Source organism: Malaclemys terrapin, chromosome 2 (genome assembly GCF_027887155.1).
Source record: "Malaclemys terrapin pileata isolate rMalTer1 chromosome 2, rMalTer1.hap1, whole genome shotgun sequence".
Lineage (NCBI taxonomy): Eukaryota > Metazoa > Chordata > Testudines > Emydidae > Malaclemys > Malaclemys terrapin.
The window spans coordinates 42,232,658-42,253,967 of record NC_071506.1 but is presented as its reverse complement, the minus strand read 5'-3'; the positions used below and the strand labels follow the sequence as shown (position 1 = coordinate 42,253,967).

The following is a 21,310-nucleotide window of genomic DNA, read 5'->3' as shown; positions in this document are numbered from 1 at the left end:
GATGAGCATCTGTATAAAATGCCAGATTTTGAGATAGTTAGACCAGCAGGTCATATACCCTCTTTCCAGGGAGCAAACCAATCTTGTAATGGGGGGAGGGGAATAGATCCATTCCTGCACCAAGGGTTGCTCTCACACCTGGCTTCTCTATCAGGCCCTTCAAACAGAATCAATTGCCAAATGAGCTCATGAGAAATAGTTCAAAAAGCTTAAAAGCGTTTCTTGTATGTTCAATCATCTTTGGGGGGCAAAGAGAACACTGAGGCAAACTAACAATCTCCTTGGATTACCTCGTAATGGTGCACTCATATTGGTTCCTGGAATTGTTGTGATTTTATTTCTTGTGCCGTTGGACGCATTTGGAATGATCCTGTATGGTCATTTCAGTCTTTGCGGAGAGTAGCTGCTCAAAAAAGGACAGGTTGTTATAAAAATAAAAAACAATTTCTGTAAAAAATAACTTGAAAAAGCAGTTCAAATTCATGGATAACCTGCAGACCTCTCTCGTAGCCCAATTCATAGAGCTTCTTTAGTTAATGTTTCTTCTATCAAAAACATTGCATACTATATTTTCATTACTAGGTTTGCATGGGGAACAATTGCAGTTTTACACGAGTTATCAGTTTGGTGTATATTAAATATCTATTCCCAAATATTTTATATGCAATATGGCCCACATTTTCAAACTTGGTTCCCAAAGTTTGGTGAACAAATTCATATGAAGGCCCCTAAATAAAACTAGCCTGATTTTCAGAGGTGCTGAATGCTTGCAGCGCCCTTTGATTTTAAAAGCCTAAATATGGATTTAGGCACTGAAGTTTAGACATCCATGCTTGAAAACTCTGATCTTTGAAAATGTTTTGTATTTTATCAGGAAACTCATCAGATTGTACATGAAATTACAATGTATGTGTGGGCTATCTTTTTAAAAGTGACCTCTAACTCCATCTTGAACGCCAGTTGAGACACTGAGAGCCTAAACACAATTCAGTGGGAGTTGTCAGTGTTCAGAACTTCAGTCAGGACCTGTATGTCCGAAGTTATGCACCCAAAATTAGAAGTAATTATTGACAATTTGAGCCATAGTATAGTATCTGTAATTTAGGGTTACCATATTTCAACAATCAAAAAAGAGGACGGGAGGAGCCCCCCCTAGCCCCGCCCCTGTCCTGCCCTAGCCCCGCCCCTGCCCCTTCCACTCCCTCCCACTTCCCACCCCCTCAGAACCCCCAACCCTCCCCCCCACTCCTTGTCCCCGTGATTGCCCCCTCCTGGGACCCCTGCCCCTAACTGCCCCCCAGGACTCCACCCCCTACCTAAGCCTTCCTGCTCCTTGTCCCCTGACTGCCCCCCTCCTGAGACCTTCCCCACATCCTAACTGGCCCCCTAGGACCTTACCCCCTACCTGTCCCCTGACTGCCCCAACCCTTATCCACACCCCCACCTCCTGACAGCACCCCCCAGAACTCCTGACCCATCTAAACCCCTCTGCTCCCTGTCCCCTGACTGCCCCCTCCTGGGACCCCTGCTCCTAACTGCCCTTAAGAGCCGAGCTGCCCGAGCCAGCGCTACCGGCTTCGGGCAGCCCCCCCTGCCTCCGGACCCCGAGCCGCCGGAGCAGAGCAGCTGGAGCCGGGTAGGAGAAGTGCCTGGCCGGCGGCTCAGGGTCCGGAGGCAGGGGGGGCTGCCCAAAGCCGGTAGCGCTGGCTCGGGCAGCTCGGCTCTGAAAGTCTGAGAGGGGAGGAGCGTAGCAGAGCCGCCGCAGGAGAGGAAGTGCCCGGCCGGCATTTTCCCGGACATGTTTGGCTTTTTGGCAATTCCCCCCGGACGGGGGTTTGATTGCTGAAAAGCCGGACATGTCCGGGAAAAACCGGATGTATGGTAACCCTACTGTAATTTAACAGAACTCAACTTGCTGCTTCTTGACCACTATGGCACTGTTGCAGTCAGTGCACTTACCAGACAGTTAGTGCTGACAAACTGGGAAACAAGTTGGACATCTAAGGCCTAATCTAAAGTCTACTGAAATCATTAGAAAGATGTACCTTTGCAACATTTTTTTTAAATATCTGCAGAAATAGTTATTTAGGGTTTAAATTAGATGTAAAGAAGTAGATAATGATCTATAGAAAGCCTTGATTCTGAGAACAGACTGCTCCTAAACTTCTATCATAAACAGTTAATCATGTCAGACTTACTATACTCAACAGGACATACTGGCTGCAAAATTGAGGGTGATTTTGAGGGAATTATTGTAAATAATAAGATTGAAAAAAACGGAATAGAATGGAGCAGCTGTGGAAGGAGGGCAAGAGTTTGACAGAGATGAGTGGCTGAACAGGAGATGGTAGAGGATTATCAGTTTTCTATATTAAATGTAATAATTATAATTAATATATATAAAATACTCATGTATATTAGAATATTATGTATAAACAGTATCTATTGACATAACATATATACTCATACTACTTATTGTTCTCCTGAAAAAACATTTGGGAAGTGAACAATGTGATCCACAAATATTTTGTGGAAAGTTGTAATGGAATGAATGAGTAGACTTAATTACATTTTAAAGAAAATATATTTTTTAAAATTTCTCCTTCACTTACATGTTGGCTTGAGGCACAAGATTCTGTTTTTTCTGTAGCAGTAGTAAAGAGAGATCAGTTGAAAAGTTTTATACTTAATTTTCTTTATTACACACATTTTATTCTTCCATTTTGATTTAACCCAGCTGATACTGAGCAAATCAAATCTTACTTTTAATAACAAAAAGATAATTAAAAAAATTGCAGCCTTGATCATACCTTGCTTTCAATAGTTTTCCAAATTTTTCTTTTTTCTAAACTGTAACATAGCTTTTCTTTGTTCATTTCCAGGCTATCAAGAGACATAACTTGACTAAAAGGTGGCTTCTGAAGATTATTGATGAAAGAGTAAGTAATTTTTTAATCTGTTGTATGCATTTTAATTTTTCCTCTCATTTTTGACTTTTTGAATCATGTGTACCTAACCAAAACTTAGAGCTCATCTTTTCTGTTTCTGTATGGTTGTATTCTCTTCTTTGAACAGGAGTGTCCTATATACTGGCCCTGGGTAGTTTTTAAAAATTTCTCCCTTGCTTTAAAACTCCACTCCGTGAGACTCCATTTCATACTCTGTTATCTTTGTGGCCAGGGTGGAGAGGGTAGAACTTCAATTTTTTTGCTTTAAAAAACTGTTGTTTTCATGAAAGCTTGCAGATTGTCAGCTCTGAAAACTAATGCCCTCACTTTCGCAATATCAGTGCAAGCTTCTGAATGCAACCCAGCAAATTTATCTCACTGCTGACTGGAGGGTCTAGGGGTCTGTGGGCTTATGTGGTGCTTAGACCTTGGGCTGGCCCTCTGCACAGAGGTGAGTTTCCCTTCAAGAGATCAGAGACAGTTAGCTCTCACACACAGCTGGCTTCCAGTCAATTCTCATTTCTAGAAGATGCAGTGCTCTGCAATTTATAAGAAGTCAAAGTGAAAAACTTTCTCAGGCTAGGTCTACACTACCCGCTGAATCGGTGGGTAGAAATCGACCTCTCGGGGATCGATTTATCGCGTCCCATTGGGACGCGACAATCGATCCCCAAATCGACACTCTTACTCCACCAGCGGAGGTGGGAGTAAGCGCCGTCGATGGGAAGCCGCAGAGGTCGATTTTGCCACCGTCCCTACAGCGGGGTAAGTCGGCTGCGATACGTCGAATTCAGCTACGCTATTTGCGTATCTTAAATCGACCCCCCCAGTAGTGAAGATGTAGCCTCAGACTGCCTTTTCATGCCATCCTATTCCTGTTCACTTACTACATCATAGTCTCCTGACAGCATTCTGTGACCTTGTCTGTTTGGCTTTTAGAAATTACTTTAAAATATTTCTATATTGCCTCATATCAAGATGAGTTATGAGCTTAAAATCTCAAACAAATGTCATTTATGATTACATGCACTTTTATATTGCCTTCCCTACAAGATCTATATATATCTAAGGTACTTATATGGCCCTGATTACCTTAGTTGTCTGAACGCCTCACAGTCTCTAATGTATTTATCCTCGCAACACCCCTATGAGGTAGGGAAATGCTAATATCCCCATTGTACAGATGGGGAACCGAGGCACAGAGAAGTTAAGGGACTTACTGAAGGTCACACGGGAAGCCTGTGGTGAAGCAGGCTATTGAATCTGGGTCTCCAGTCTCCTGGATCATAAATAAATTAATTATAAATTAGTGGAGATATCCTATCTCCTAGAACTGGAAGGGACCTTGAAAGGTCATCGAGTCCAGCCCCCTGCCTTCACTAGCAGGACCAAGTACTGATTTTGCCCCAGATCCCTAAGTGGCCCCCTCAAGGATTGAACTCATAACCCTGGGTTTAGCAGGCCAATGCTCAAACCACTGAGCTATCCCTTCCCCCATCATACTTCCTATCAGAACACTTTATAAATATTTATTACTTTAACATCACCACATTGGTGTGAGGTAGATAAGTATTAATATGCACATTCTGCACTGAAACTAAGGGACTTGGAAGTCCAGTGACTCGCTCAAGCACACACAAGCCGTCTATGGCATAGACCATCCAGGTCTCTTGACTCTCAGGCCTGTATTTTTTATCCACAAGACCAGCTTTCTTGTCATAGTGAGTGAATGTTCTATTTCTGACAGCATTTGCATGAGACAGCCAAGTACACTCAGTAGTTTAAAAGTGCTTTTAAAAAGCACACACTAGAGGAACATATTCTGATATCTGTAATTTTCTTTCACTGAGATATAAGCCTCATTCACTGCCAATGGAATAGAATTGGCAGTTAATAGTGTAAACATACTGTACAGTACCTTCATCAGAACTAAGGGTGTGAGTCTGCAGTAGCATGGCATGAAGACTCCAAGGCCAGGTCTGCACTACAAAGTTTTGTTGGCGTAGCTGTGTTGGTCAGATGTGAAAAAACCACACCTCCTAGCTGACATAATTATGCCAGCAAAAATCCCAGTATAGATGCACATATGCTGACAGTGTGCTTCCATCAGCATAGTTAATATTCAGTGTTGTTGTAGTCATGTTAGTCTCAGGATATTAGAGCTCGTCTCTTTCAGCAACAGAAATTGGTCCAGTAAAAGATATTGTCTCACCCACCTTCTCTCTCTAGCATAGCTAATGTCATTTGGGGGGGGTGGTAGTGTTCTTGCCAGCAAAAAAACTCCTGTTGGTATACGCTATATCTATGGCGGGGACTCTGTCAGTATAGCTATACTGGCAAAGCACTTGTAGTGTAAACAAGCACCAATTGATTTAATGTTAATGCAATATTGCAAGAGAGAATTTAAATCCATAACAGTTGTGGTTCCTTCAGCAACCTTAGCTGGTTGTCCTTGCACATACATAATATTTTGTATTGTTGGAGATGTTTTAAAATGTATTCCTTAATGTGTATATGGTTTTATTCATACACACACATGCGATTCCTCCCCATCCCATAATGTGAGTTACTTTTGTTCACTATACCCTAATGAAGGATTATGTAGATCTGTTTATAATGATCAGTTTGCACACAAAAAAACATGTTCATGTTGGAATACAGACTCATACATATTCATGTTCTGTGCTCAAACTACAGGAGAAAAATTTGGATGACAGAGCATATCATAACATCCAGGAACTTGAAACATATGCTGACAACACTCATAGTGCTCTCTTGTATCTCACCTTGGAAATGCTGGGTATGTGCTTTTTCTTTATTTAGGATTTTATGGAGAATTTATCAGTACTGCTACTATACTCCTATACAGCTATATAGTACTACTATACTATACTATGCCTCCTTCCTCCAGCACAGCACTCCACCATCTCTCTACATCTAGAGCAGAGAAAATACATATGCACCAGCAGCAGACACAATTTTCTACACTCTGGGTCCTAGTGGCGCTCCTCCACAGTCTGGCACCTGAGGCGGCCGCCTCAGTTTGCCTCATGGTAAGGCCAGCCCTGAACATATTTGAACCCTGTTATCAGGACCCAGCTCCCAGTCTTCTTTTCTCAAGACTAAACATACCCAGTTTTTTTTTAACCTTTCCTCAGAGGTCAGGTTTTCTAAACCTTGTATCGTTTTTGTTGCTCTCCTCTGGACTCTCTCCAGCTGAGGCCTCATCAGTGCAGAGTAGAGCAGAACAATTATTTCTGTATCTCAGGCGTTCTCAAACTTCATTGCACTGCGACCCTCTTCTGACAACAAAAATTACTACATGACCCCGGGGGGAGAGGGGGAATCGAACCCTGAGCTTGCTGGAGCATCACTACCCCGGGCATGAGGGCCAAAGCCTACATCCCACCAACCTGGGTATAGGGACCAAACCCAAACACAAGAGCTTCAGTCCCAGGCAAGGGGCCTGTAACCTGAGCCCCACCCAGGGCTGTATCTTATAACACTCCTGTTAATACACCCTTGAATGGTATTTGACATTTTTGTAACTGCATTGCATTGATAGCTCATATTCAATTTGTGATCCACTGTAACCCCCAGATCCTTTTCAGCAGTACTACTGCCTAGCCAGTTATTCCCAGTTTTTTAGATGTGCATTTGATTTTTTCCTTCCTAAGTGTAGTACTTTGCACTTGTCTGTATTGATTGTCTTGTTGATTTCAGACCAATTCTCCAATTTATCAAGGTTACTTTGAATTCTAATCCTGTCCTCCAAAGTGTTTGCAATCTCCCATCTCAAATCTGCATATGTGATAAGCATGCTCTCCACACCATTATCCAAGTCATTAATGAAAATATTGAATAGTACTGGACCCAGGACAGACTCCTACAGGATTCCCTGGATACACCCTCCCAATTTGACAGGAAATTATTTATAACTACTCTTAGAACAGTTTTTCAACCAATTGTGCACCCACCTTATAGTAATTTCATCTATACCACATTTCTCTAGTTTCTTACAAGAATGTCACATGGTACCATGTCAATAGCCTTATTAAAATCAAGATATATCATGTCTACTGGTCCCCCCACCCTCCCATATCCGTTAGGCCAGTAACCCTGTCAAGAAGGACATTGATTTGGCATAATTTGTTCTGAAAAATCCATGTTGACTATTATCCTCTAGGTGCTTACAAATTGATTGTTTAATAATTTGTTCCAGTATCTTTCCAGGTATCCAAATGAGGCTGACTGGCCTATAATTCCCCAGGTCCTCTTTGTTCCTATTTTTAAAGATATGGTATTATGTTTGCTCTTTTCCATCACTCTGAGACCTTACCTGTCCTCCATGAGTTCCTAAAAATAATTGCTAATGGTTCTGAGATTGTTTCAGCTAGTTCCTTCATTACGCTAGGGTGAATTTCATCAGGCCCTGCCAGCTTGACTACATCTAACTTATCTTTAACCCATTCTTTCCCTGTGCTAGCTTGTGTTCCAACCCCCTTGTTAGTGTTAATTGTGTTAAGCGTCTGGTCACAATTAACATTTTTAGTGAAGACTGAAACCAAATAGGTATTAAACACCTTAGCCTGCTTGATGTCATCCATTATTAGTTCTCCTTCCCGCTAGGTAGAGGACCTTCATTTTCCTCAGTCTTTCTTTTTCCTAATGTATTTATAGAAACTCTTTTTATTGCCTTTTATGTTCCTTGGTAGGTGTAACTCATTTTGTGCCTTAGCTTTTCTGATTTTGTGCCTATGTTCTTGTGGTATTTTTTTGTACTCATCCTTAGCAAGCTGTCCACATTTGTAGGATTCCTCTTTGATTTTCAGTTAATTAAAGAACTATATTGGCTTCTTACAATTTTTTCATCTTTCCTTCATGCCTGGATAGTTTGCTAATGTGCCTTTAATATTGTCTGTTTGAGAAATTGCTAACTGTCCTGAACTGCTTTTTTCCTTAGATTTTCTTCCCAGAGGACCTTACCTACTAGTCTCCGAGTTTGTTAAAATCTGCAATTTTGAAGTCTGTTGTTGTTGTTCTGCTGCTCTCACTCCTTCTGTTCCTCAGAATCATGAATGCTATCATTTCATGCTTTCTTTCATTCAAACACCTTTCCACCTGCAGATTTGCAACCAATTCCTCCTGTTGGTCAGAATCAAAACTAAAATGGGTGCCCCTCTGGTTACTTCTTCCACTTCCTGAAATAAGAAGGTGCCCCCAACACATTCCAAGAATTTACTGAATGTTTTATGTTTTGCCATGTTGATTTTCTAACAGAAATCTGGGTAGTTCCCCATTTTGTGTTTTGGATATTTCTGTTATTTGTTCTAGAGATGCCTCATCCTTCATCTCCCGATTTGGAGGTCTACCTTGACATCGCTTCCCTTTTTCCCCCTCCATTTCAATTTCAGAATGTCAAAATATTTTGTTTGATTTCAACATTTTCTACTAAAACAATTCAGTATTTCTGAATCAATTTTTTTTAGAAATGTCTGTTCTGCAAAAAAAAAATAAAAATAAAAATTTCAAATTTTTGTCTAGATTTGGGACAAATCAAAAGTTGAAATGTTAGAATTTCCTTTGGGACCGAAATTCTGAATTTCACTTGGCTTTGCTTAGTATTTATTGCTGAAATTTGATTCCTGGTTTCTTGTTCACTGGGGTAAGGGGTTGCACTGATGTAACTACACTGATGTACTAGGGTAAACTGTACCAGTGCAAGTCAGTTTTCACACTGGTGTAGTGTATCTGTAATAGGAGTTTGAACTGGTTTAGCTACATTGATATAGCTACACGAGTGCAAAAAATGCATTGTAGACTAGCCCTAAGAGATGTCTCACTCCAGAATGTAGTAATCAGTCAGCTAGTTTACTAGCTTTCACCTCTGAGATTAGGACTCAAGGACAATCTGTGAACATATGCTGTTTGAGGCAAATATATTCTTAACAGCTGTAATACAAAAGTTGTGTAGTTTCTGCTCATGAGACTTGTTAATATGCTACACTCAGACTATTCTATGGTTGGTTATGTGGTTTTAACCTTTATTTCTGAAAATACAGGTGTGCGGGATATCCATGCAGACCATGCAGCCAGTCACATTGGGAAAGCACAAGGCATTGTCACCTGTTTAAGAGCAACTCCGTATCATAGTAAAAGACGAAAGGTCTTTCTTCCTATGGACATTTGTATGTTGGTAAGAAAGTATAGACTGGGAACAAACAATATAGTATCTCTAACTACATCTCTCAGCTTTAGATAGATAGTATTTTCTGTTAGACCAGAAAGTAAATGTCGAACAGCCTAGTTGCTATTAGTAGAAGGTTCAGTTCCTGTGGCTTGCAGTACCCCCAGCATGCTCTTTCAGTGATAGGGCTTTTCTTGGTCTTATTGCTTTGCTTCTTTTGGGAGGTATGATTAGAGTGATTTTTTTTTTATTTATTTTAGTACTAGCTCACTGAAATTTTTTAGTACTAAAATGCAATTCAGTAGCATTTTAGGATTTTTCTTCATGTGCAGAAATACACATGGAATGGGAATCAATTCCTTCCTCCCAGCGCTAAATTTTCTAGTGTTGTTCCCTTTGTTTCAGAATGAGCTCCCTAGCCTCTCTTTGCTGTGCTGTGGTCATACTCTTGCTTTTTCTGTGCAACTCAATAGTAACTACAAGTATTTGCTCACTCATTGCTATAGCACGTGGGGTCTAGTTGTACAATTTGAGAGAAAACACCTAACTGGCACTGGAATTCAGTAGCCCTTACGCTAACAGGTAATTGTCAGTGACACAAGGATTAAAACACAAGTTTCCCATTAATGTTCAAATGAGTCTGTGGCTAAATCTATAGGCATAGGCATTGAATATTTATTTAATAATTTATCTGTTTGCATTTTCAAATTATGACATCATTCTCATTGCTCTTATATAAATCCATCTAATTGTGGCAGTGTTTAAGGCACATGCACTAGTCTTCTATGAATATCATTTAAATGTGAATTAATATCCTTGATTTGCAAGTTTTGGTTGTTTTGTGTAGAATAATGAAGAGCTCCAAATTTGATAACCTTTGGCTTTGTTTTCCTGCTAGGTCAGTATTATGTGAATGGCACAGAAGCATTAAATGGCTGATACGTCCATCCCAAACAGTAACCCATGATGGGGGCTGATTAGGGCCTTCCAACTTTCATATCTTTGTTTCAATATAACTTAATATCATATACCCAGGTACACATACACACACCCATACAGAATTGTGCTTGTCCCTGCCATCACAGCCACGCATGTGACTATGAAACTTTTCAGTCATCGGTGGGTGTAGGAGATGGATGCAAAGGTAATCTCCCTCTTACCCAGACTGAGAGTGTTGCAGAGACAAGAGGTATCTTGGCAGCTAGTCAGAGTCACCAGATTGCTCTTGAATCCATATCCTCTGTGTGGCTTTGTCTTCACTATAAAATTTTACCATATTCAATCAGCCTTGTGAATAAGTAAGTTAGTTGACATGATGCTGAACAAAACTTGTCTTAGTCTGCATTAACCACAGTGTCATTGTCACCATTGTGTCACCTAATTCAATTCTCCATAAGTGTTCAAACATGGTACCATTTGTAGTATAGACAGGAGCGCTGCCAGCTTTTCTGCCACCCTAGGTGGCGGAAGGTCCCACCCCGAAATGCCGCCCCCCATAGAGGCGACGGAAGGTCCTGCCGCCAAAATACCGCCGCGGTCGCCACCCCCCCAAATTGTAGCACCCTAGGCGACCGCTTAGGTCGCCTAATGGATTGCACCGGCCCTGAGTATAGACCAGCACTATGACAATACCTTTCTTCATGGACCAGCTGTTTTTCCGGTGAAGCCGTAACTTTTTCCTTTACCCTGCTTAGCCTCAGTTGATTGATTTTTTTTTTTTTTTTTTTTTTTTAACTTGACGCGCAAGAAGTTGATTTCAGATTACCAGAATTTAAATTGTAGCTCAGTTATCCCTAGTTTACTACAAAGTATTCAGAGAGTCAGTTTATGCAAAGACTGAGTTAGTTACTCTTTCCTGTCTTTTCCTTCACTGAGCTTTGCTTCCTACTGACTACTTTAAAAATATGCATAAACGTTTTTCAGATTTTTGATTGTAGTCTGGCTGCCAGGCAGGCTTCTGGCTTTCCTACTCTCTTGTTAAGCAGAAATGGGTGTTTTGTTTTTTGCTCTTCACTCTCAGCATGGAGTTTCGCAAGAAGATTTCATAAGAGCCAATCAAGAGAAAAATGTGAGAGATGTAATTTACAACATTGCCAGCCAGGCGCACGTTCATCTAGAACATGTGAGCTTCCTCTTTTCTTGTTGATAGCATATAATCAATTTTCATGTTAAGAAGTGTTGTCAAAATGTAGTGGTGTCTTGTTGGGGACCTTATTTATTGCATCAAATATTTTAAAAACACTTTTACCTTCATGTAGAAGATCAATCTCCCAGCCTATTCAGTCCTGGGTGCCTATGCTGAAAGTGATCATAAAAGTGCTGATTGCAATTACATTGAGGAGTACAGCCTTGTAGTGTTAAACTGATTGGTCCTTTGAGTTGGAGAATAAACCCACCAAAAAACTTATTCTAAAACAATAAAACAATTTTTGAATGGAGGTTCTCTTTATGGTAACACACTTGCATGAATTTATCTATATAGAGATAGCTGTATGTGTGTATAACTACTGACTGAAAGCTTTTGCACATACAGTACAACCTCAGAGTTATGAAGACCTCAGGAATGGAGGTTGTTCATAACTCTGAACAAAACATTTTGGCTGTTCTTTCAAAAATTTACAACTGAATATTAACTTAATACAGCTTTGAAACTTTACTGTGCAAAATAAAAATGCTACTTTTAACCAGCTTAATTTAAATGAAACAAGCACAGAAAGAGTTTTCTTATCTTGTCAAATCTTTGTTTTAAACATTCTGGTTTTTTAGTGGTTTATGTGTAACCCACTGTTACTGTATTTGCATTTTTATTTTTTTGGTCTCTGCTACTGCCTGATTGTGTACTTCCAGTTCCAAATGAGGTGTGTGGTTGACTGGTCAGTTTGTAACTCTGGTGTTCATAACTCTGAGGTTCTATTGTATGTCATTATGAGATGTAGGTTATGGAAGGGTGTGCCTGCACAGATCAGATTCCAGGATCACAGCCATAGACTGTGTGCATGAGTTACTTTGTGTATTTTGGACACAGGTGCAATAATTATTAGGCATTCAGATTTTGCCTTTAAGTGCCAAACTTTTTTTTTCCTGGAAACTACCTACTATATGCATAGTGAGCTACACCAGCAATGTTTCTCTGGTTTTGTTTTTGCCCCACAGCCAGTCTAATTGGGATCACCGTTTCAAACTTCACTATTTGTGCAATGGCTTTATCACAGGTTGTTATTCACATGGATCAATTAGTGGATCTGAACTTAAGAAGCCACACTGAGACCTACTCTTTACCTCTCTGTTGCTATAAATATTGAAAATAAAACATACGGGCTATGCTTATAAGAAGCACTTTGGTACATACTACATAAGCACTTGTACATTTCCCCATTTCTCCAGAAAATATAAATAGTACAAGAAGTGCTTTTAACCAGATGTTACAACAATCTGTGTGTGTGTGTATACATTTAATTAGTTAATTGCATTAAAAAACTACATTAAAAGAACATTAAGGTGCAAAGACAAGCTCTCAAAAGTTAAATGCCAGAATTAAGGTTGCCTGTGCAACATTAGTTCAGCCCCCTTGTGCTTATGCATTGTGATATTCTTTAATTACATAATTATACATAATGACAACCCCCGACCCCCAGCATCCCTGCCTCATTTAATGAATGGGTCTTCAATATTTCTTTTTATCCTTCACAGTTGGCGTGTGACACCAGGCCTTATTTAGCACCATCCAAACGCTGCACTAATTACAAAATTATTAACTCCCTCATGGGAATTTTTATGGTGCTCTCACTATAGTATCTGAATACATCACAACATCTTTGTGAGCTGATGATGATGATTGATGATTATTATTATTACAGCTGGGCAACAGAGGCACATAAAGATTAAGGTCAAAATTGTCAAGTGTCCACTAATTTTGGGTGTCCAATTTGAAACAACTAGGTCTTGATTTTTCAGAGTGTTTGGTATTTCCTAACATTTCCTAACATTTCCTAAGTTTTGCATGCTTGACTTTGCAACCTTAAAATTCTTCTTAGGATTTTTGCATATAATTTCCTAACTTAAAAAAAAAAAAAAAAGCTGACCCCAAGAATTCTACCATATGGAACCATGTTAACCTCCACTTTGGGTCATCAGCACAGTTCAGACCATTGGAACTAACAGTCACTGGTAGCAGTAGTGGGTTGTTATCCTTTATCTGGACCAGTCACTAGAGGGAGGATGAGATGCTTGTTTTTGCTGGTGGATTTCACAGGTATTTGCTGACAGCAGAGGAATGGAAAGATTTAGGATGCCCAGGTTCAATGCCAGGTTTTGCAAGGGAGTGTCTTAGTGTTTATGAGGAGCTTGGGGTGCAGGCTGCCCCGGGGCTGTGGTGGGAAGAGAAGGTTCCCCCAAGCCTGCCTGGGCTGGGCCAGGCCAAGGGAGGGGCTGCTCGCTCTGGGTGGGCTGGGCCAAGGAGAGGGGCTCCTCTCCCTGCTGTGGCAGGCCTGCACTGGGGCCGCCGGGGAGGGGCTTCTCTCCCCGCCGCAGCCCTGAGCCCCTGCGCAGGGCTTAATGGGCAGCTGCATGGGAACTTGGGTAGAGTTAATTTACTCATTTAATTTACTGATCACAGGTTGGTCTTTCCATGACTAGACTAAGGCCTGGTCTACACTACCAAGTTAGGTCAGTGTAAGCTGCCTTGTGTTGACCTAGTTGTGCATGTATCTCCACTTAAATTTGTCTCCCTCCAATGTAAACTCTGAGAAAGTACTGCGGTCGATGCATTGCGAATGTAGACGCTGTGTTACCTATGTTGACCCTAACAGTCCTCCAGCAGCTGTTCTACAATGCCCAACACTGACTGCTCTGGTCACAGTGGAGAAGTCCACTGCCTGGGTGTCAGAGACTGGAAGTTCCTCCACTTAAAACCCTGCGAATTTTTAAAATGCCTTTTCGTGATTGTCCATATTGGCGAGCACACCTAGCAGCTCCCCGTTATTGTGTGCAGCTGCCCAGCTGACCATGAAGGCTACGCATTCCAGACGCACTCCAGCCTGGAATGGACAGGAGCTATTGGGTCTCCTGGGCCTGTGGGGAGAAGAGGCTGTGCAACTATGGCTATGGACTAGCCGTAGAAACATGGACATCTATGAGCAGATTGCTGAGGGGAAGCAGGAAAAGAGATATGATAGGAATTGACAGCAGGACTGTGTGAAAGCAAAGAAACTGTGTCAGGCATATCATAAGACCAGGGAGGCCAATAGTCAATCCTGTGCTTAGCTGCCACTCTTACAAGGAGCTGCATGCCATACTTGGTGGGACATGCAACTGGGAGGTCCAGCTCTGCCATGAGCCAGGACATGTTTGAGACTCCATCGCAGTCCAGTTGATCCTGGCAGTTGAGCATGGGTGAGTCTGATGGGAAGGAAGCTTGGGTAAGTGTATACGGTTTTCCTATTACAGTGATGGCACCTCCCAATTTAGCAGGACACAGCTATTGACTTTTCATTAATTTACTCGTACTAGAAGAAATAGCGGTACAACAAAGAAAGGTAGCGTTATCTGCTTTTCATTCCCCTGTAGAGTTAGGTAAGGGGGGCCACAACATATACTACAGAACGTCTGGTGATAGTGAAAGTACCCAGTTAGTTGTTATGGTACACTATGCCACAACTCATAGGATTAGTGACAAATACAGTGTAATAATCATATATGTACAGCAAGCACCACAAAATTAATAGGTGCATTGACAATGTTATATTAATAGATGTGTACCAAGCACCACACAATTCCTAACAGGTCTTCAGACTGCAGGGCCAGCTAGAGCAAAATCCACAGTAATGTGTTGTGGTGTATTGCCAATAAAGTCCTCTTTCAAAGCATCCCTGAGCGGTTTTGCTCTGTGCCTTGAGAGTAAATAATGCCAGTGCCCCTCCAATCTACCAAAAGCACATTAAACTGTCGTTTTTCACCTGCTGAGCTGGTAGTTGAGTCTTTCCTTGTTGCTGTTTAGGTGGCCAGCATATGGCTTAATGAACAAGGGGTTTGCTGGCTCCCGAAGGATCACTATTAGCATTTCAACATCGCCAATGGTAATTTGCTGGTCAGGAAAGAAAGTCTGGGCTTGTAACTTTCTGAAAAGTCCTGTGTTCTTAAAGATGCGAGTGTCATGCACTTGCCTGACAGGACAACGTTGATGTCAGTAAGGTGTCCCTAGTGATGCACCAGCGCTTGCATAATCACAAAAAATAGGCCTTTCTGTTGTACTCTGTGGCAAGGTGGTCTGGTGCCAAAATAGGAATATGTGTGCTGTCTATTGCTCCACTGCGGGTCAGGAACTCCACTGCTGCAAATCCATCCACTATGTTCTGCATATTGCTGAGAGTCTCAGTTCTGCATAGCAGGAGATGATTAATGGCCCTGCACACTTGTATGACAACCATTCCCACAGTGGATTTTTCAACTCCAACATGATTTCCCACTGACTAGTATCAATCCAGCGTTGCAAGTTTCCATAACATGATAGCCCCTTGCTTTTCCACTGTCAGCGCACCTCTCATTCTGGTGTCCCTACACTGGAGGGCTGGGGCAAGCTTGGCACACTGATCCCTGAATGTGGCCTTACGTGTCCGAAAGTTCAGCTCATCATCCCAAGCTGCATTAGGATGGAATCCCACCAGCCAGTGCACCTTTCTCGGGCCCAGAAGCAGTGTTCCACTGCTTGCAGCTGCTCTATGAACACTACCAACCATCTTGAATGGTTGTATGTCCTACAGCAATATGCCCACCAGGAAATTGTGATGTTTCTCCTGGCTCCTCTTGTGGCTCTGCAGATATTGGAGGATCATGCATCCTGTGCATGCAATGCTTATGACAATACCGCAGGCTCGTAGTTCTGTCAGAGATGGCAGATGGTGACAAGTCCCATGTGGGTTTGTGAGATTTTCATAATAGGCACAACAGTTCTGGGATAGAGGTGGAGAAAGTAGCATAATGGGAACTGCACCCTACAGTCCCAGTCACCCTGCATGACTTGTTTGTGCCCCACTGTGCATTGCACCGTCTTTTGGGAAGTGTTGGCACTGGATGGGGGCGAGTTGTACACTGGCATACTTACCCATAGTGCACTGCATTGTGCATCGACACAAACACTCCTTGTGAGTACACACACTGCCAACACAAGGAGTCAGGTATGCACATTCACAAGCAATATAATAACTGTGGCGGCTTTATGCCAATGTGACCTGTGCCGGCAAGTTTTGTAGCGTAGACATGCCCTAAGTGATGTGATATGCTCCTGCAATGACAGTTACTGCAGATACTCAGGGAGTGTTAAATTTATAACCAGTAGAGGGCAAAATAAGCTATTGAAGAGAGTAATTTTCTTTAAAAGCTTTGTGATTAAAATACAATGAAAACAATCAAAATTGTATTGAATACAAGTGAAAGTTCTGTTGCAAAGGCAGTCCCTTTTAACAATCTTAAGTCCTGCTGACACCTTTTTTTTTTTTCCTTTTAAAAATATAGTTCTATTCTGAAATGTAACTCTGGAAAGATGGCTTCTCTTGTTTCTTTGTATGCTTCTCAATTGCTCAACATCAAATGTGCTCAGTTTACCAAGCAAAAAGATGTTTTTCTAACCGTCAGCCTTGCAAGACATGGGAAAGTCAAGCTGGATCCTTTTCTGGCTCGTGCATCATGACCAGTAAATATAACCAACAAAAGTGTATTGTAGGTTTAGTTAAGGGTGAACTTAGCCCCCAAAACTGGGGGATAGAGGGGGGGAGAAATTGTCCTTTATTTCTCCTGTGTAACCTCAAAGGTTAAAATAAAAAATCCTGCTCTTTGGAATATTTAAGGGATATTCCTTTCAGTTGAGGGCTGTTAAAGCTGTAGTTCAAGATTCAGCCTATTACTATTCCATTCTGTTTGTCCAGTTCTCCAGGGGGCTGTTTAGAAAAAACAGGGAATTCAATCATTGATATTCTTGGTATTTTTAAAGTTAAAAAAGCAGAACAAATGTTTTTGGGAAAAAACATTGATCCTGTATTTATAAATAAAGAAATATTAAAGGACAATTTTTTCTTTGTGGTTTTTCTTTTAGGTTCAATACCTTGATTTAAAAATAATGCAACTGCAGTTTATGCTCCAGTCCTGCAGTCAGATCTGTTGTCTCAGACCCCCGCAGCCATGTGGAGCCTCATAGAAATCAGTGGGGCTTTGCCCAGACCCAGTGGTCTGAGCTAATGGATCTGATTGCAGCATTGGAACCTAAGGGTAGGTCTACACTTACCTCCGGGTCCGGCGGTAAGCAATTGATCTTCTGGGATCGATCCCGGAAGTGCTCGCCGTCGACGCCGGTACTCAAGCTCGGCGAGAGGAGTACGCGGCATCGACAGGGGAGCTTGCCTGCCGCATCTGGACCCATGGTAAGTTTGAACTAAGGTACTTCAAATTCAGCTACATTATTAACATAGCTGAATTTGCGTACCTTAGTTCGAAGTGGGGGGTTAGTGTGGACCAGGCCTAAGGCTATGTCTACACTACAGATACTACAGCTACAGTGCTACAGCTATGGTGGTGCCATAGTAGAGATACTAGATACAGTGAGGGAAATGTTTTTTTTCATTGCTGTAGTTACAGCTGGTAGTTAGGTCGATGGAAGAATTCTTCCAACTACCTAGTGGTGCCTACACCAAGGCGTAGATTGGCTCTGTCTCTCTCAGGGATGTGAATTTTTTGTACTGCTGAGTGACATAGCCAGGTCAACTTAAGTTTTTGGTGTGGACCTGCCCCAAGTTATTAATTCTTATGATGTGGAGACCAGAAGTCAGCCCCCCACCTCCCTCTCGTACATTGCTAACAGGAATAAAAGTATTCAAACAAACAGAACACATGGGGAGCAGATATGTGGAATAAAAATATACCAGTTTACCTACAGTTTAAGCCTGCGAAAAGGCACAGGAATGGTAACAGGCATCTCACAATATTAGACACTTGGTTTTGTAATTACTTCTATATATGCTGAAGGATGGTGCTTGGTTTTTTATATAAAGAAAGTTGTACTCTTCATTGCAGTATATTCAAATGTGAAAGATTTAAGCTCATAAGTTTTGCCAGTTTCAGCCATAAAACTCAGTATTTGAAATTCACTTTGACATGGTAACTTCCCTACTCAATATTTTTTTTCCTTCTCCTTTCAGGCTAGGTCTTTCAGTAAAAATGTTCCTGTTAAAGCATTTCCTGCGTTTCTCTATACAGTAAGTGTGATAACAGTGCATTCTTTAAGTGGTGAAGTAATTTGTAACTAGTTCAAGTTTATGAATGGTAATGCACCAAGTTAATTGTTAATTAGTAATAGTTTTTTTTTTTTATTTCAATGGGAGTCCTGGGTGCTTAATACATCTGAAAATTATGCCACCTAATTAGGTGCCTAAATATAGATTCAGATGTCTAACTGACCAATAGAAAAATAAAACTATTTTTTAAGGACACAATTTCTCAAAAGGGTTTCCATGTATTCGTAGACTGTCAAGAATGGTTTAGATGTTTATAATATAATATTTCATATACTGCTGTTTGTATCTGATAGCTATTTGTGTACGTTATACATACTAAACCTTTTTTTTTTTTTCCCCTAGGTTGCTTTAGAGGATTATTTATATAAAATACAGAAAGTAGATTTCAACATATTCCATCCAAGCTTACATAAGAAGAGTACGTTACTACCATTGTATTTATATATTAGATCCTGGAAAAAAAAATATTAAAAATAGACTTAACATGTCAGACTGAGAATTGCTTTTTTTAAACTGATAATTTTATAGAAATGTTTTTGTTAAATAAGCAATTTTGTTATACATTCTGTGAACTATTCTTAATTGGAAGTAACATATGAGCGTGACCTGTAGCTATTAGCTTGCTGATCATAGGAAAAGCTTGTTCTTGTCAGTAAATTAGGCAGATGTGATTTGGCAGACACATAGATATGAACTGTTCTAAGGTTACTCTTGTAGTCATTTTTTTTGTAATAACCACACTTATTATTTACTTAAAGCCAAATTTTACTTGGGATAATCCCCCATTAATATTATTTACTATTTATTCCTGGCAGCATATGCTATCTGCTAAATGCTTTCCTAACATAAAAGAAGACCTGATTCCTGCGCAAAAGAGCTTACAATCGATACTCTCGTATTCAGCTAAGCAACATTATTTAGTATTTTACAAATTACACATTACACAAAGCAACATTTCTTGTGTATGCCATTGGTTTGACGGCACCACCACTTAAATCCTTCTCGATGCCTTCATCTTGTCCCCAAGTCCTTGCTCTTGAGTCCCCACATGGGCAGAAACCTGCTTCTGAGATATACTGGATGTTGACACTTCCAACTCTCGATGGAGTTCCTCCATATTTCAGTGGGAATTGTTAGGTGCTCAGCATCTCTAAAGATAACAACCTAAATGCTCAATATTTCTGATATTTGTTTTCTTTCATAAAATGGTGCTTCCTAATGTCCATTTTTGTTTGTTGCACAAATCCTGTAGTTTCCTTTGCTATCATCCTTTTCCTGTTGCATAGATATTTTGCATTTAGAGGTTTTTCTTTCTTTTTTTTTTTAAATCAGGATTAATCTCCCCAGATGCTTGGTTGCATAACAAGATCCTGTGTGTTTTATTGCACAGTGCTACATAATGAATTTCTGAGATCATGAGCCTTAGGTTTTTCTGTCACAGGATCTGTTACCATGGAGGAAACTTTGGGAATCCAATATTAAACATTTAAACTAATTCCATTGAATGACAGACTAAAGCTGTGCTTCTTACCTTGATTATATTTTCAATGATACAGGTATTTATCAGTCTTGCAGGTCACTATTTCTGAATGAGAAATTTCAATTTGAAGCAGTTTCTTTCAGGACTTTCCCTTGACTCTGTATTCTGTGTTGTTACGAATGCAGTAAGCAAAGTCGGCATGAAAGTAAAAAGGCATCTTGGGCATTATGCTGTCATGTATGAATACACTGGATTCTTCTTCCCAGGACTAGAAGTCAGGAAATCTTAAAGGTTCAGTATTGTGATCACCATCCCTTCAGTCAATTGGCTCATCATTGCTGTTTTTGAATCTGCCAAAAGGGTCTGCTTAAAAAAATAGTTACTGTTGCCACCACAGTGCTCCCTAATGCGCTACTAACAGGCCAGCAACACATTTTCTCTGATTTGTTCTGTTTTTTTTATAGAAAGCATTACAACTGGCTCATCCTGCAATTGGTCCACAACCGTCTTCCTACCATGCTGAGTCAGGGCAATAGAAGCAGCCCTGTCTGTCTTTCATTAAGAGGAGTCTCTCTAGAAAGTTGAAATGCAGCAGGAAACTGATACAGTAACTTAGTGCTGAGTGGGAGAAGACAGGAAAAACCCTGCAGTATAGCCAACATATAAGTTGTTAACACTGAACTCGTGGCTTGGAAGCAGAGCAATGCCTTGCTTCAGTGCTGGATCTGAGGAGAGTTGACTGCCATAGCTACAGAAGAATCAATTGAAGGGCTAATCTGTGCTAATGTTAGTAACCATGTGATATAGTGAATGGCTAGCATACTGGTAGAGAAAGCTTGTCAGTGAATTAGTAAAAAGCAACCCCAGCCCCAGGAATTAGAACGAGACCTCCAATTGTCTACTCTGCCCTAGAACTGTTGCTCTTGGGCCTCTCTGAAATGCCCTCTGCACTAGGCCATGTGGAGAGGGGAAAGGCAGCAGCCTTGTATAAATCAGTTAGTGTTCTGTTTGGTCACATGAGAGTTTATGGTGACCTTAGAGAATAAAGCAACATGCTGAATCACAAATGGCAGTAGGCTTTTTTTAATGATACAATTTATTTTATCTCCTGTATACCCTTTAGGATACCATTTTCCCCTTTCATGTGCATGCATAACTCTGGATTTAGGAATGATGTGTGTGCATGGAGTTGAGAATATGCCCTAAAATAATTTAAGTACCTCTCAACCTCAGTACAGATCTTAATTTGCCAGTGCCCCACCATATAATCCTATCGTTTATTGCTTGTAATCATGGCCATCAGAATTGGTGACTGAAAATAAATCTTTTTCCTTGTATAATGTAAATTAATCCCACATTCGTGGGATTAGAGTCTTTCTATTTTTAGTTATGTTCTGGATCTCTCACTTAAATA

General features: G+C 40.8%; 1 protein-coding gene across 2 annotated transcripts in view; it reads left to right on the top strand.

Moving 5' to 3' along the window:
- The window catches only part of NDUFAF6 (NADH:ubiquinone oxidoreductase complex assembly factor 6), a 29,896-nt gene extending 10,990 nt beyond the window's left edge, over window positions 1-18,906 (top strand). For both annotated transcript variants that reach the window (XM_054020832.1, XM_054020833.1), the window contains 6 exons: window positions 2,883-2,939; window positions 5,646-5,748; window positions 9,011-9,144; window positions 11,156-11,257; window positions 18,321-18,377; window positions 18,759-18,906. In XM_054020832.1, coding sequence (XP_053876807.1) covers window positions 2,883-2,939; window positions 5,646-5,748; window positions 9,011-9,144; window positions 11,156-11,257; window positions 18,321-18,377; window positions 18,759-18,887 — 582 coding nt within the window. In that variant the 3' untranslated portion in view covers window positions 18,888-18,906. The remainder of the gene's footprint in view (window positions 1-2,882; window positions 2,940-5,645; window positions 5,749-9,010; window positions 9,145-11,155; window positions 11,258-18,320; window positions 18,378-18,758) is intronic.
- The last annotated feature ends 2,404 nt before the right edge of the window (window positions 18,907-21,310 follow it).